The sequence below is a fragment of the Euwallacea fornicatus genome, chromosome 28, assembly GCF_040115645.1.
Source record: "Euwallacea fornicatus isolate EFF26 chromosome 28, ASM4011564v1, whole genome shotgun sequence".
NCBI lineage: Eukaryota > Metazoa > Arthropoda > Insecta > Coleoptera > Curculionidae > Euwallacea > Euwallacea fornicatus.
The window spans coordinates 1044518-1059804 of record NC_089568.1 but is presented as its reverse complement, the minus strand read 5'-3'; the positions used below and the strand labels follow the sequence as shown (position 1 = coordinate 1059804).

At 36.8% G+C, this 15287-nt stretch overlaps 1 protein-coding gene across 3 annotated transcripts in view; it reads right to left on the bottom strand.

The window, feature by feature from the left end:
* Positions 1-40: 40 nt before the first annotated feature.
* Positions 41-15287, bottom strand: part of LOC136347356 (SH2 domain-containing protein 4A-like) — a 45596-nt gene continuing 30349 nt past the window's right edge. For 2 of the 3 annotated variants that reach the window (XM_066297273.1, XM_066297275.1), the window contains exons 2-6: positions 7524-7738; positions 6927-7472; positions 6649-6870; positions 3909-4103; positions 41-782 (exon numbers count right to left, since the gene is read on the bottom strand). In XM_066297273.1, coding sequence (XP_066153370.1) covers positions 667-782; positions 3909-4103; positions 6649-6870; positions 6927-7472; positions 7524-7719 — 1275 coding nt within the window. In that variant the 5' untranslated portion in view covers positions 7720-7738 and the 3' untranslated portion in view covers positions 41-666. Of the gene's footprint in view, positions 783-3908; positions 4104-6648; positions 6871-6926; positions 7473-7523; positions 7739-8756; positions 8890-15287 lie in introns of those variants that run through there. The other variant, XM_066297274.1, reaches the window with a different exon arrangement.

Below are 15287 nucleotides of genomic sequence, written 5' to 3'. Positions count from 1 at the left end.
CTCATGGTGCAAATCTCGAGCAAATGAAGTAAAACATGGCAACTAAAAAAATCATTTAATAATACGAAATATCATTAACATTACAAAGTATTAAAAGAGCACTCATGCAAAGGCACACCGAGGAAATATCGTTAAATACTACAGCACTAGCTGGTTCGAAAGTGAAAATCAACTCAAGTTAACGTGACTCAAGTTAACGTGGCTCAAGTTACTTATGATCTTACTGAAATCAGTTGGAATTAGCTTATGGGTAAATGCGTACTCGAAAAACTTATAAACATCAATTGATAAAAGAATAACCTAATAAAAGTCGAAGCAGAGAATTAGTAAGTATTTCTGAATATTATTTAAGTCACTTAATGTAAATTAAAAAGATACATAACTACGAATGAAATAACTAAAGTCGGATTTCCAATAGAAAAATGCCGAAAAAATCACAGGGGTCAATACAGTGATATACAGAAAGAGTTCACAAAAATTCCGACCAAACAGAAAAATACGAATCTGCCCACAAAAGTTATTATGGCACATTAAGTGGGTTCCGTGGGTCCCGTGATGTCCCAAATGCTTACAATTTGTCTCAAGTAATAATTCAGTTAAAAGGCGGTCGTAGTTTTGTGAACCCCTTGTATGAGATTAAAGATTAAAACATCACGTCTCGAGAGTTTATTGATTAGCTTCTATGAGTTCTTCAATAGCAGTCTCAGAAAGTCTTGGGCATGGGTGGATGAGTTTCTCCCCTCCTGTGAGAGGCTGGGTATAGTGGTATTTGACGAGATCACCTGTAAATAAAGAGATATTTATAAATTTAAAAGGATGGAAAATGATGAAAGGGATCGTTCCAGAGATTTCAAAGTAGGTTTTATCCACTCTCTTAACAAATGCGTAGAGATTTGTTGCATTGCAGGTTTGTTCGTAAGAGTTGCTAATACTTCTTACAATTTGCGTCTGGGATCAAATGAGGGTGACAAGCGAGTTACAGGGTGAGTAGAATTTAATGGATTGAGGATTGTAGACGAGAAATATCGTTTGAGAGTAGAGAAGGGGCGTCGAAGTTTTCAAAAAACTCGCAGCGGGTATAACTCCAGGATTTCTGCTCCTTTCGTGGAATCTTTGTCTTAAACGATTTGGGACTTTCTTATTTCCAAGTATTTCAAAATTTTTCAACAGAGAGAGAGAGAGAGAGAGAGAGAGACGATAAAAACTGAATAAAAATTTCATGTTAACTCGAGCAATTTTTTGCTTTCAAATCTACAAGAAGCAAGTTTTTTTTACGTGTGTTCTCATTGCTAATTCCTTCCCTTGAATTCGATAAAAAAATTTTGCTTGTAGAAAAAAATTATCGAATCCCATAAGATTTTTATAGCCGACGAGGTTTCGAGTACTTTTATAGCTTTACTTCTATCTCCCTGATATAGACGACCGAAAGTTGTCTGCAATGAAATATTATGAAAGACCAGAAGGAACAAAGCCACCTTGCCTTGGTGGACTTGGTGGTCCAACGCAGGTGTCATCCATCGCAGCTTCATGAAATCTGGTGAATCGATTACGGCTGATGTCTACTGCCGACAACTGACCGAAATGATGAGGCAACTGACGGTTAAGCAGCCAAGATTAGCCAATCGAAGCGCACCGCTATTGTTGCACGACAACGCTCGGCCGCATAACGCACAAGTCACCTCGGCCAAGCTACAGGAGTTGGAATTGGAAACTCTTCGTCGTCCACCGTATTCACCCGACTTAGCACCCACTGATCACCACTTCTTTCAAAATTTGGATAACTTCTTGGTAGGGAAGACATTCAACTCCGACGAGGCTGTCAGAGCTGCCTTCCACGAGTTTATCGACTCCCGGTCTGCAGGCTTTTACAGCAGGGTGTAGGATATAGTGATGACTATCCTCATATCATCTCGTAATGCTCAGTGGTAAATAGAGGTCGTGAATCACGTACGCGTGAGGAATTAACTGCTCAGTTGTGATGGATTTTAACGTATTTATTTTAACAAGTAACGAAGATAACAACTAAGACAGTGATAACAAAAATTCCCGAGAGATATCAAGTGCGCCCGTTTTGATCACTTGCCAAGGGTGTTCTGCCCTCTTGCAGTATATCACCATTGCCTCTCTCCCTGATCCTTGGTCATCTGCATCCCATGTGCAGCACAGATGTCTCCTAGCCGTTGTCCACTTGTAAAAGGTACACGCGGACCCATGTGTCTCCCTTCCAACAAAGGGTATTCCTTCCCTTGGCCGTGATTTACAACGGGAGATGGGCAATGATTTACAACATGTGAGAAGTCCGAAGACAGGGGAATCAATGAACTTCCCGTTAAATGGCAGAAGTGTATTGATAATGGCGGTGCATATTTCGATTGACAATAAAAGCATTTCATATGAAAAAAAGATGACTAAAGTTCCAATCCAATTCTACTCATCTCATACTACACGACCTAATGCAAAAACTGGTACAAAAAGGCTGAAGAATTTTCAGTCTAATCGGGAATTTTTTTCCGTGCGTGTGAATTTATTTTTAATTTTTGGTGAAAATGTCGCATCATCAGGCCTTGAATGTACATTTCATGTCATCGCCGAGTCTCCAAGGGAAAAATGCCCGCGTTTCCATTGAAAACGCAGCAAAAAGCGTGTTCCTATTAAAAATGTTATTAACATCACAATCGCTAGAGAACAAAGTGCTAATTTACAAAACCATCATCAAGCCCGTGTGGACCTATGGTATCCAGCTATGGGGAACCGCCAGCAACTCTAATATCGAAATTTTACAACGTTTTCAATCTAAGACGTTACGGATGCTTGTTAATGCACCATGGTGTGTTAGCAACAATACAATTCACTCCGACCTCTCAATCAAAACAGTCCGAGAAGAAATAGAGAGCTACTCAGATAACTACATGCGAAGATTAGATCACCACCCAAATCACTCAGCCATAAATTTACTGGACACAGCGACATATACAACCAGGTTGAAGAGATTCAACCCTCTAGATTTGCCACATAGATTCAACCAAGTAAGGGACTGAAATGTTGGTCCTTTTACTACACCACTTAGTACTATAATTTGTAATTGCCAGCACAGATGTTGAATGTCCAATTTATTTTTACCTTTATTGTGACAGATTGTATCTCTACAAGTAATTAAATTTAAAAAAAAATTAAAAAAATTAACATCACAATCCCTCGTAAAATCGATGATATGGTAATCATTCTCTTTCCCGATTCGTGCCTTTTACTTCGATTCCGCATCCAATTAACTAAATTAACAATATTTCTGCAATTACCCATCGAATGGAAAAGAAGGGCCATTTTATTCAGGCTCGCAAATTAGTTTGGTGGTCTAATTAGCAAAAATTTAACGGCTCTCGAGCTGAATTAAAGTAAATTAGGTGCAATCTTAATTTGAGACCAATTAAACCATACAATTATCCACATAAAAGTTAATAAAACTAGTGATTTAGTTTGATGATCGCGATGGGGAAAGTTATGCAGATGGCTTATTGGATGGGCAACTTCCTTTTGTATTATTTGTGAGACTTCCTGTCTATTACGAAAAACTAACCATAAAATCTAGCTTAAATTGGTATTATTATGTTTAATTTCGTGAATTAAATAACAATAAGTAAAAGTTCGTTATAAGTAGCTCTCTCAGTGTCGTCATATGAACTCTTTCAATTCTTGAGATAAAGCCATTAGTGGGAAATGCTTCAAACATCGAAAGCGAGGTCTTTCGTCTTTCTGCATAGCTAGAACTGTTTACATTCCTCTCTATAGTTATTTTCGTCGTAGAAATTCCTCGAAGTTTATGTTTGGGTTATGCTGACCTTATTTTTAGCAACAAAGAACTGATATTTGTATTAAGCACGTGATCGGGGATAGATTGTGACAAATCTTACCTAAACAACTGTGTTCCACTTGATTATTACCGCAAAAACTATATTTCTGCGAAGCGTTTACTAGGTAGTGTTTGCATTTCTCCTGTGCTCTGTAGGAAATTGCATAGCCCCAAATCCGTTCGGAGAGTCTCACCAAGAAGGTCCCATAGGGTTGGTCCAAGAGGAGTTTTTCAGCTTGAGATCGAGTTATCAGACCTGAAAAAATTAAGTGCACTTTCACAAACTAGGCACATGAACACTCCAGATGGGAGGTTCCTGGATCAATGCAATCTACGTATAACGTGTCAGTAACGCTAATGAGACCTTAATAATAAAAAAATTGTGTAATAAGTAAATAACGACATTCTGATTGAGAAATGTGCTCGTTGGTGGGTAGGAGGTAGTGAAGGTTACTTGGGGATTCGTGCAAGTGTGCGAATTGGATCCCCGAAGCGGAGGTATGCTTCATGATTGAATGCATTATTAGGAACCAAATCAAACCATCAGACCAAGATATCGAAGGAATGAATTCATTAGTCACACCTACTAGAAGCAGTGATATAGAGGGCACCTCAAGTTCGGCTCTCGCTGTGGAGATCTCGGAAACTAGAGGAGATACGAAGAAGTTGAATTGAGGGCAAAATTTTGTAACTTAGCGCATGATTTAAAATTTTGAATTTTTCGAGTATTTCCAAAAATAGCTGAAAAATCTATATATTGGAGATTTCGCTTTGACTTCGCCTGGAAAGGAAGACCAAAACCGCAGGCATATTTTCATTGCCGCTTTTTCTGAGCTGTACGATGATTTTTTCACATTTTGCCATCCGATCATTTTTATGTGGAAAAATCCAATATGGCGCTCAGAAGAAAAAATAAACTCGATGATGGTAGCTAAAAGACCAAACGTAGGAGGACAAATCTGAAACTAAGAAAAAGTGACAATGAAAGTGTACTTGAGCCTTTGAGTCTCTTTGTCAAATAGCGCTAAAAAAATCTTCAATTTTTAGTCTTTATCACGGATCTTCGCAAATACTCAACAAATTCAAATTATGAAAACGGAATTTGGTCATACGTTAGACCGTGCAATTTTGCTCTCATTTAAACTTGTTCGTATCTCCTTTAATTTTCGAGATCTCAACAGCAAGGGTCAAATTTGAAATGCACCGTATAGTAAAAATCAGAAGTCGAAAGTGTCGAAACTGTCTAAGTAGGGGCTAGATTTTTCTTAAGATGGATTAAAAGCAAAAGAAAGATTTCAAGAACCGAACCTGCATGAAGATACAGAGAAAAAAAAATCTTTTATATCTCGTTAAACAGGAAAAGCGAAGATACCGGACTCGCAAAGAAAAGCTCAGTGGACGAGGAAAATTTCTTCCTACAAGCAAGTAAACTGTTGAAGACAAGTTTTTTACAAGTTATCTTTAAAAAACTTCTGCTAAATTTAAACTTGTAGAAGGTAAATATCTAGAATAACTAGCTATAGATGCTTTAGGGTGGTTATGACTACAGTGCGTCTATGAAGTTAGGAAATACGTTACAACGGCAGGCACCACAAAATATGGATCAGAGCTGAACTTGCAAGCAATAACAACGGTTCGAAATGTTGCTGAATGGTCAAAACCAAAATCGGTAAAACCCGATCTAACTAGGAAAAATTAAAGTTTCCCAAGATGGTCAGTTGAATCCAATTTAAACCCAGGACATGTTAGTAATCACTAGTTTTTACGGAATATACTTTCCTAAAACTAGTTTTCTTTAAATAAGTTTTATAATATGATGTAAAATTAGCTATTTGGTCGTTTAGTAGATACTTAAAAAAAGTTATTTTATTATTTAAATTGTTTGAAACAACAATTCTACTAATAATAAAATATTTTAACTTTGATATAAAACAAAAACAAAAACAGAAACCGCAAAACACGTAGAAAACTGTATGACCTGGAAACTGGTACGACCACATGGACATGCAGATGGTCCCGTGGGAGTATGGCTGGCTACATAAGTCACGTTTAGGAATAATCGGAAACGGCTCAGGCGCAGTCAAAGATAGATTTTTCCTCGGAAAACTACGGTACCTGAATAAATACCTGACTAGGTACTAATTAAAAAAAAAAAGTATTTATTAGGGCTTCCATTAAAGAAAATGTATGTGAAACCGACATTGAAATTTAGCGTTAATTAAATATTTTGACATTTTTCAACATATTCTATTATTGGATGGTTCGTCAGGCCTCAAGACATTTTCTGCTGCCTTTTTTGTGGGACCCACTGTGACGATTCATTTCGTCATTTTATGACGCAGAATAAGTCACAACATTTAATTTGCATCTTCGTTGAGTAAAACTCAATTTCGTTACAGGTTATTATCAATTAAAAGATTGTTTAAAATCTTTTTTATTAGACAATAACGGATCTCTAGTGCCACTCGCTCATCACAGTGGGAATTTCGCAGGTGACCTAAGACAAATAGGGTACAATTTTGCGCTTGTCTCCTATTGATATCGTATCTCCACAGCCCCATTGCTGATTATTTAGCGTTTTTTACCATCTGTTACGACATTTTACGTTTAAGTAAAATGAATAGTGACCTCAAACAAGCGCTAACCGGGAAAAGAACCAAATCTCAGAACCTCTTCTTGTCACTAAAGTCCTAAAAAGTCAAAACGCTTGTCCTCATTTAATAACTTTTTTGCGTCATTGCAATACCAAAGCAGAAAGACATTTCAGATAACGAAGGATTCATAATTAAATGCAAACTTACCATGAAACCATGATTCGACATTGTTCGACTCATCTAGTCCTGCTAATCTGAGTTTCTCAGTCTGTCGGTACCAGTCAAGCACCGCTTGTCGCCCAGGTGGTACCCCCATATTGACGGTACTATAGTTGGTATCAAATTCCATGTTTGATGTCAGCCGATGCTCGGCACGAGCCCGCCTTGCTATTTCCCTGATTTGCTGTTCTGCTGCTTTTGCTTTTCGTTCTTAGAATTATCGACGAACTTAATAAAAATAAACTATTTTAACTGAAGAAACTCACCTTGCTCTTTCCACTCCTGCTCTTTCCTTTTTTCCTCCTCTTCGGCCTCCCTAGCATCTTGCTCCTGCTTCTTCCTAATCGATTTAATGATTTCCGTAGTACGTTCCTCCATTTTCTTTTCCCAGAGAGCCACCCTTTGGGCCACCTGCGCGTTGATCTTGATTTCTTGCAGCACCTCCCTGGTATCCACAAAGCTGAACTTGTTATTTTTAGTTTGGTATGTGTTTATTTGATAGTTGGGTTTCTTAGGAATTGGAGGTTTTTGCATTACTTTGTTAGCGTTGATTTTCTCACGGAGCTCATCCACTGAGCAGTAAATATCCATGTCATCTTCATAGTCTAGTTGGGAAGGCGCCAAATCTTCGATTTTCGGACTGAGATCAATGTACTCGGACAGTTGCACCTCCATTTGTTTCCTTAGCTGTTCGGTTTCCTTTTCGGCTATCTGTCGAGCTTTTTCTCGAGTTTCTTCATTGAGAATGTCGTCGATGCTCTTGTCGTTTTTATGCTCGCCCATCACCCACACCCAAGGTTCGCCGTCTTCACCTTAATAGATGACATCATGACTCTAGTTACCTGATGGACGATTCAACTTACCTTTTAGGAAGCTGACGTTTTTCTTCTTAGTCGACTTGGCTCGAGGAGGTTCGTCTCCAAGTTTGTCATTAAATGCCTTCCATCTCCTCACTTGCTCCTCTCTCATTTTGCAAAACAGGGTTTGTTTCTGTTGATCATCGAGTTCGGCAAGGATTTCCGGGTCCACCCGCATGTCTCGCAGGATCTGCTGAAGCATCTTTGTGCTTATATGTATTCTGCAAGAAGAACGTTCCTGCTATTGAATAGATTACCGACAAATGATTAAACGTTTTGTATCTATGGATGATTTATCAGTCATAAACTTTTCGTGGGTTTAAAGATTCGGAGCGAATTTTTAGGAATAAATAATATTGTTTTATTTGTTTTATCGTGTGCGACCTGATTCACCTCGATGTTTCACGGAAACAATACGGACCTACCTATGTGCTTTATCTCAGTATGAATCCATCCGGAATACAGTCTTTAACGTCAGAATGATTGACGAGCAATTGAAGAATAATAAATTTGTTATGAAATATTTTTTTCTAAAACGCATTTCCACACCGTAACTCAAATACGAAGAGCAAAGTAGGTCTCCTCCATGCAGAGCATCTGTTGTTATGCATCGAAAGGACGAGTTCGTTCTAGTCAAGAAGATTTTTCTATTTATTCGATAGAATGCATTTTTGAAGTACTGTTAATTAAATGCATACCATACAGATGATGCCATTAGAAATCGAGAACACAGAGAGTGGGCTTGGATCGTGTACATGATACCAATTAAGTTATGTTTTAGCGCAAGTTTAGACACTAAAATGGAAGAAGAGAGTACCGTCTTAGGGCTAGTTGCAACTTGCCAGTATGCATATGGATGAGCTCGAAATAGAGTGAAAGTGCCCAGGATTGCTACACTCATTTAGCAAAATTAACTATATTGAAGTGTAGTACCTACTCAAGGCAGCGTGAAAAACGCTTAAATTACAAATTAGCTTCAAAATGAATTTTCATTTTTGCTAGACTTTTACCGTCCAGAAACGAGTAAAAGTATGTGTATTAAGAAGTCGAAAGTCCATGGCAAATCAGAGATGATGAAAGACCAATCTTAATGCATTACTGGTCCGGTCTATTACCCCTGAAGAGCTCGAGTATCGTTTGGTACAAAGCCAATTTCGCATTGAAATCGACCTCCAGGATGCTTTTATATAAACGGAAAAAAGTATGCAACAGTAATGCACCGCAAAATTAAATCGGTACCTTTAGTAACCCGAGTTATACAAGAAACGTTCAAGTTTAATTCACCAGGACCAGGAACCAACCACAACCACAACAACATCACAAAAACGTTCAGTTCTGATCTCGTTTCGTTTATTTGACGCTGTAATCGAGCCTGCAAAACAGTCGCTTTATTTGCACTAATAATAACAGGTTGACGTAATGGTTTATAAATGAGATGGATAAATTCCACATTGCAATCATTAATGTTTATTTACATTGCGCCTAAAGAATTGCATACTTCATCATTTCCTACTAAAATTTTTTACTTCTTTCCTCCACCTTTCAGTTTTTTTCCACCTGTTCTTGTACTCTATTTGCCAAGAATATGCGATTGATCAAGCAGAGTCGTGCTGTGGGGATTAGGAATTTTTGTGTGTCAAGGACCAATAAATTCCAAATCCGACAGTAATCTATAGACTTTATACAGGGTGTTTCCTAACTACGTGTAAAAAATTTAAAGGCGTAATCCTCAACTGATTTTGAGTCAAAAATATCTAATAAACATATGTCCGCAAATGCCTTGTTTCCAAGATACAGGGTGTTGACTGAAAGACGTTGAAAAAGGTTTTAAAGGTTTCTAAAGGTTTGGTGGTATTTACTAACTTGTTTATTGTTAGTTTCTTTTGCTACTTCCACTACTATAAACAAGATAGTCAGTGTTATTTTGGTGTTTTACTCTCTAAAGTGAAAGAATTTAGTTCTGTGTCCCAAAAATCAGATTATACCTCAGTTTTGAAAATTTTTCAAATGCCTAATTACACTAATCAAGAAATGGCCAATATGGTTTTTGTTTACGGCCTTGTTGATGGTAAGTGTTTAGAATTTACATGGAAAGGTTTCAAAACCACCAAGCTCCCAACCATCAAACCTTTAAAAACCTCTTTCAACGTCTTTGTGATACAGGATCTCTTATGAAGTAATGGTGGTCATTTTCAGCAATTCTTATGATTAATCATTAAAGCATTCCCCCAAAAAATTGTCTTTTCTAAAATTCAAACACCCAAATTGGGTCATTTTGGAAATAAAATCTTTTTTTCTTGTCACATTTCAACACCCTGTATCTTGGAAACAAGGCATTTGCGGACATATGTTTATTAGACATTTTTGACTCAAAATCAGTCGAGGATCACGCCTTTAAATTTTTTACAGGTAGTTAGGAAACACCCTGTACAGAATGTGCTCATACAGTGTTACAATATCAAAATTTTGAATTTCCCGCAGCTTTGAAAATGAATTTTTTTTTACAACATTTAAAACCGTCTCGGCAGAACGGAGAGGGAACCAGTTTGATAGTGGTTACGAGCTTCTTCGTGTACCCCCAAAAGGGGTAGGTATCTCAACTCTAAAATTTTAAATTGCCACGCGTGTCACGTGATAATTTACTTTAAAAGTATTTTTAAATTTCCTGTTAAAAATTGGTTTCAATTAAAAAAAATCAATTTTTGAACAGCTATAGCATTTTTAATATACAGGGTATTTCAAACATGTGTCGGGAAATGAAGAGCGCGATCCTTTGGCTCGCTAAAAGAAAAGAGGTTCCTAAAGGGGGCCACAACCGCACCCCTTTCGAGATACAGGGCGTCAAAAACAGTTTTATTTTTTCAGTTTTTTGTCGATAACTCAGGAATTATTTGCGATACGGAATTCAAATTTTGCACTCCCATTATCATTAATATTAGTTGCGTTTTGAGCGCTGCTTCAATTTTGTTCCATATGCTATAAGGGGAAATTTTAAGATTGCGTGAGATATTTTTACCCTTAATTTTTACGCTACTGGGAAAATTAGCATTTTAGAATCACAACAATTGTTGAAAATGGCCTCCTCTTGTGATAATGCGAACCCCAACAAACGTCTTCGCAACTCACGTACCCGTTCGAACATGCCCGGAGTGCTGCGGATCATATTGCAGGATGCAATAATGCGATTCCTCAGTTCTTCCACAGTATTAAGTGGTGTAATGTAAACTAAACTTTTTAAGACTGGGAATCAGAGAGACCAAGCCTGTGGTCCATTTGTTGTGACTCTAAACTGCTAATTTTCCCAGCGGCGTAAAAATTGTGAGCAAAAAAACCTCACGCAACCTATAATCTCCGCCTCTGGCAAATGGAACAAATTGAAATAACACTCAAAATGTAACTAATATTAATGATAATAGGTGTATAAAATCTGAATTCTGTATCTCAAACGATTCCTGAGATATCATTAAAAAAAATTTACTGTTTTTTGACACCCTGTATCTCGAAAACGGTGCGTTTTCGCACCCATATTAATAAGGACTTTTTTTCTTACAACGAGCCAAAGAATCGCACCCTTCATTTTCCGACACATATTTTCAAAATACCCTGTAAACTATAAATTTCATTAAAAATATATTCACAAAAACTGTTCAAAATATTCACCGTTCTGTTGTAAACAAAAAAACTGTTGGACCCCAACCTTTTTTCTCACTTTTTCAAATAGCATTTTAGAGGTAATGGATGGATATACTTCAGTAATTCGATGCTGTAAATCTTTCAAATTGGCTGACTGGGTTTTGTAAACGGCTGATTCGATGTGGCGTCAAAAAAAATCGAGCGATGTTAAATCTGATAATCGCGGTGGCCACTCCATCGCTCCCCTGCGACCAATTCATCTTCCTGGATAATGTTGATCTGGTCACCTGTCCTGTTTATAGGGCGTAATGCATTGTAGCGCTACCGTGTGAAGACGTAAAAGATTTTCATCTAATTGCAGGCCGTTAACGATTTACTATTCGAACGATACACCATTTCCGCAAATTCTTTTCAAAGCAATAGTTGTATAAGAATTATATTCGTCAACAGTATTAAAACTAGCAATACCTAACTTAAGTTTTTAGACTTGGAGTACCTACCCCTTTTATGAGTGCACGTAAAAACTTGCAACCGCTAGCAATTCTACCAAAACGGTTTTTGAAAGTTATAGAAAAATTCCAATCTTCGGAGTTATAAGCATTTCAGAGTTTTGAAATTACCGCACTGCATGCAATAGTAAAGAAAATCAAGAAAAGAGAGATATAAAAATGATGAATGGTCTTAGACAAAAATTCCAGACGTTCTAATAATGGAAGGAGATGGGCAAGCATCAACAGAAGAACAATGAAGGTCTTGACAGCTATTTACGGAAGACCTTCTTTTGAGGTTTTTTTCAACCATAATATCAACAGAAGTCTGACTCATTTAATTCTGGTAATGAAATGTAACCAACTGCTAATTAAATTAGTGAAAAATGAAATAATTGGACAAAAACCTAACACGCTTTCACAAGCGAATAAGCAGGTAATTAGGTATTGTTATATCTAAACAGTACAAAAATCAACACAAAGTACTTACACACAACAACAATATTCATGACCATATTACCGAGACGATTAATTAAACCAATTTTGTGCTTTAATACATGTGTAAAATGCAAAATACTAGCTCAACTGAGACCGAATAGTCGTAATGAAATTTATTTCATATTCTACATAATAATGGAAGTTGCGGGTAAATTTCTTGGAGAAAGTGTTCGTACTAGACACAGGAAACACGCAATCGTCAAATGATATTTTTGGAATAATGGTGTTTTTAGGAAGGTCCAATATGATATGGCCAAAGCTGATATCAACGGTTTTGAGGGCACGTCGGAAAGAACTTAACAATGTGGGTGATTAAGGAGAAGATAATTTTGTCGCAGATCGAGTAAGGCGCATATCCTATTTTCTCCCTCAAAGTGCCATATACATAGAGGACCAAAAGTCCCATATAAATTTGTTAAACATTAATGGAAATATTTTACCATACAATGCTGGAACACGTCAAATATTGTTTTCAATTTTTTAACATAACAGACATATATACGGGGTTACCCATGAAGTAATCAATGTGTTTTTCATTTTTTTTTACTTATGATACCCCATATACAGGGGGTAGAAAATTGAATGAGTAAATCCTAAGTCAAATTTAAGACGAAAAGTTAGGACGAAGACATGTCCAAAAATGCTTCGACTTCGATCTACAGAGTGTTAAAAAACACGTTTAAAAACTTTGGTTTACTCCTCATCATTACAAAATGACAAACATCTTAGAAATTAGAATGTTGAGTTTTGTAGAGCAATATGTAATGCACCAAGAATTTTTCATAAAATATGGCGGTCTATGAGAAGAAGAATAGAATCATATACGTTAGTATGTTGGGGTCATTTTCAGCAACTGCTGTACCATTAGAACACTATCATATTACATAATGTAGTAGATAATAATAAGACTGAAAAGTGAGAAAATTCAACGCGGATTGCAGAAATTTGTCTAAAAAGTTCAAAATATTAACAGAAAAAAATGTGATTAATGTGAGCTCAAGACCGATCAATCTGCATCACCCAGTATATGAAATCAAAGCCCGAAAATTTCTATTCGTAGAAAACACTCGATGTATGATAAGTACAAATTTTCAGCAAGTTTTAATAAAAAATGAGCCAGTAATTAAAAAAAAACGAAAAAGAAACAAATGTTTTTTAACACCCTGTAGGTGGAAGCCAAAGCATTTTTGGGCGCGTCTTTATATGAACATTTCGTCTTAAATTTGACTAGAATTCACCTATTAAATGTTTTACCATCTATTCAGAAACACCCCGTGTATCATGACGTTTTTGAGTTCTATGACAAATTGAGAACGTATTTAATGTAACATATCCATGTTTGAATTCAACAGTTTTTGGAAAAACCTACAAAAAATAGAAATAAAGATAGAACTATTAATACTTAAAAAAAACAACACTATAAACAACTAGAATTCAATGTATTAAATGTTTGAACTCTGCTCCGTTGACGTCATGAGAACGAGCAAGACGAAATCTCCATTTGAGGATGTGTTTGTTGAGATTCTTGAGCAACGTTATTTTTTAACTATTTTATATTGTTGGGTCTATTTGAATACACTCCATGTCTTAGATAACCACATAATACAAAGTCCATAGGGGCGAGGTCGGGTGATCTACCGGGCCGCTTTAAATTGACATATTTTTCAAGTATTTCAATAACTGTTGAATTTAGACGTGGGTATGTTGCATGAAATATATTCAGAATGTCTCAAAGAACTCAAAAACGTCACCATATATTTGGAGTTCCATAAGAAAAAAATTGAAAAAGTACGTTAATCTACTACACAAGTAGTTCTGTATGCAAGTTTGTTACATCAAAAAATGCACAACTGAAAACAAAACTTGACGTGTTTCAGCATTTTCATGAAAAATATTTCCCTCAGTTTTTAATGAGCTTATGCGAGACTTTTGATCCTCTATGTAGATAACAATAGAGACAAGCGACTAAATGAAGTCACGTTGGTTTCCGAGTACTTATAATGGGAAAACTGATGTGGGACTTTATGCTAGACCTCTAATAGGAGTGCGGTCGAAACCCCCGTTTTTTTTCAGTTAAAAACACACTGCAGTGAATTAAACTGAAAAAGCACTTTCTTGATTTTAATTCTGTTGCGTCATTTCAACTTCTTTTGCTCATTGTCACCAACACTGCCAGCAAAAATCCTCCACCGCAATTGCGAAGTTCTGCTCTCGTTCCTCTCGCCTTGTTAAAATGTCATGTCCTATTTGCCTTGAAATGTGTAGTTTGCACTTGACCAAGACAAAAAAAATCCAAATACATAGTGCAAATCGTCGCGTGTGAACTGCAATTTGCATTCATTGTTCAGAGAAATCCGTTATATGAACACCGCTGCCTGATTAGCATGGAACCGGTAAGTAAACGGCTTGATTGTTAAAATGTTGATAAACAACCTCGTTTGTTCGGACTTTGGGTCACTGAGGTCCAGAAACGAGGATTTCGAAGTTCACGAATCAGGAAAAAATATGAATCCTTGATAAAATAATTGCAAGTACGTATGGTAAACGTTTTCAGTAGCGTCCACACATATAACAATAAAAACGTTCTCTTTTGTTGTTCTCTCGTAAATTTACCGTATTTATGGAGCAGGATATGCAGTTTAAAACCTCGAAAGGTCACGAAATGAAAGGTCAAACTTCGTGCCGCAATACCTATGGCAGCCGCACTTCTTTGAAACCGTGAAAAGGAAGTGGAATTCGTTGCAAAATTGTGAATGGATTCTTTTGAAATTTTGAAATCACTTAAAAGTAGTGTAAAACTAGCCACAAGTACAATGTGGCACTACCCAAAAGTTAGCTATAAGCCTCGCTTATTCAAATAAATACCCTCCAGAGTAATTTACAATCCTTTAATCCTTTAACTATCTCTTTAATCGGTGTTTGTCCTCTTATCAATTGAATTCGAGATAGGAAATATATTTGTTTTTATTCGCAATTGCTTTGCCGCACGATCCCTTCCATTACTGATTATTATTTACTTACGTCAAAAGCGTCAAAATACAAATAAAACCACTTGTTCCGCTCGAAATTCTAAAGGAACGGTGGGGAGAACGTGGGAGCCCAACTTACCCGTTCGACCAGGATCTCGTCCGACCAAGACTGGAAGAGGAAT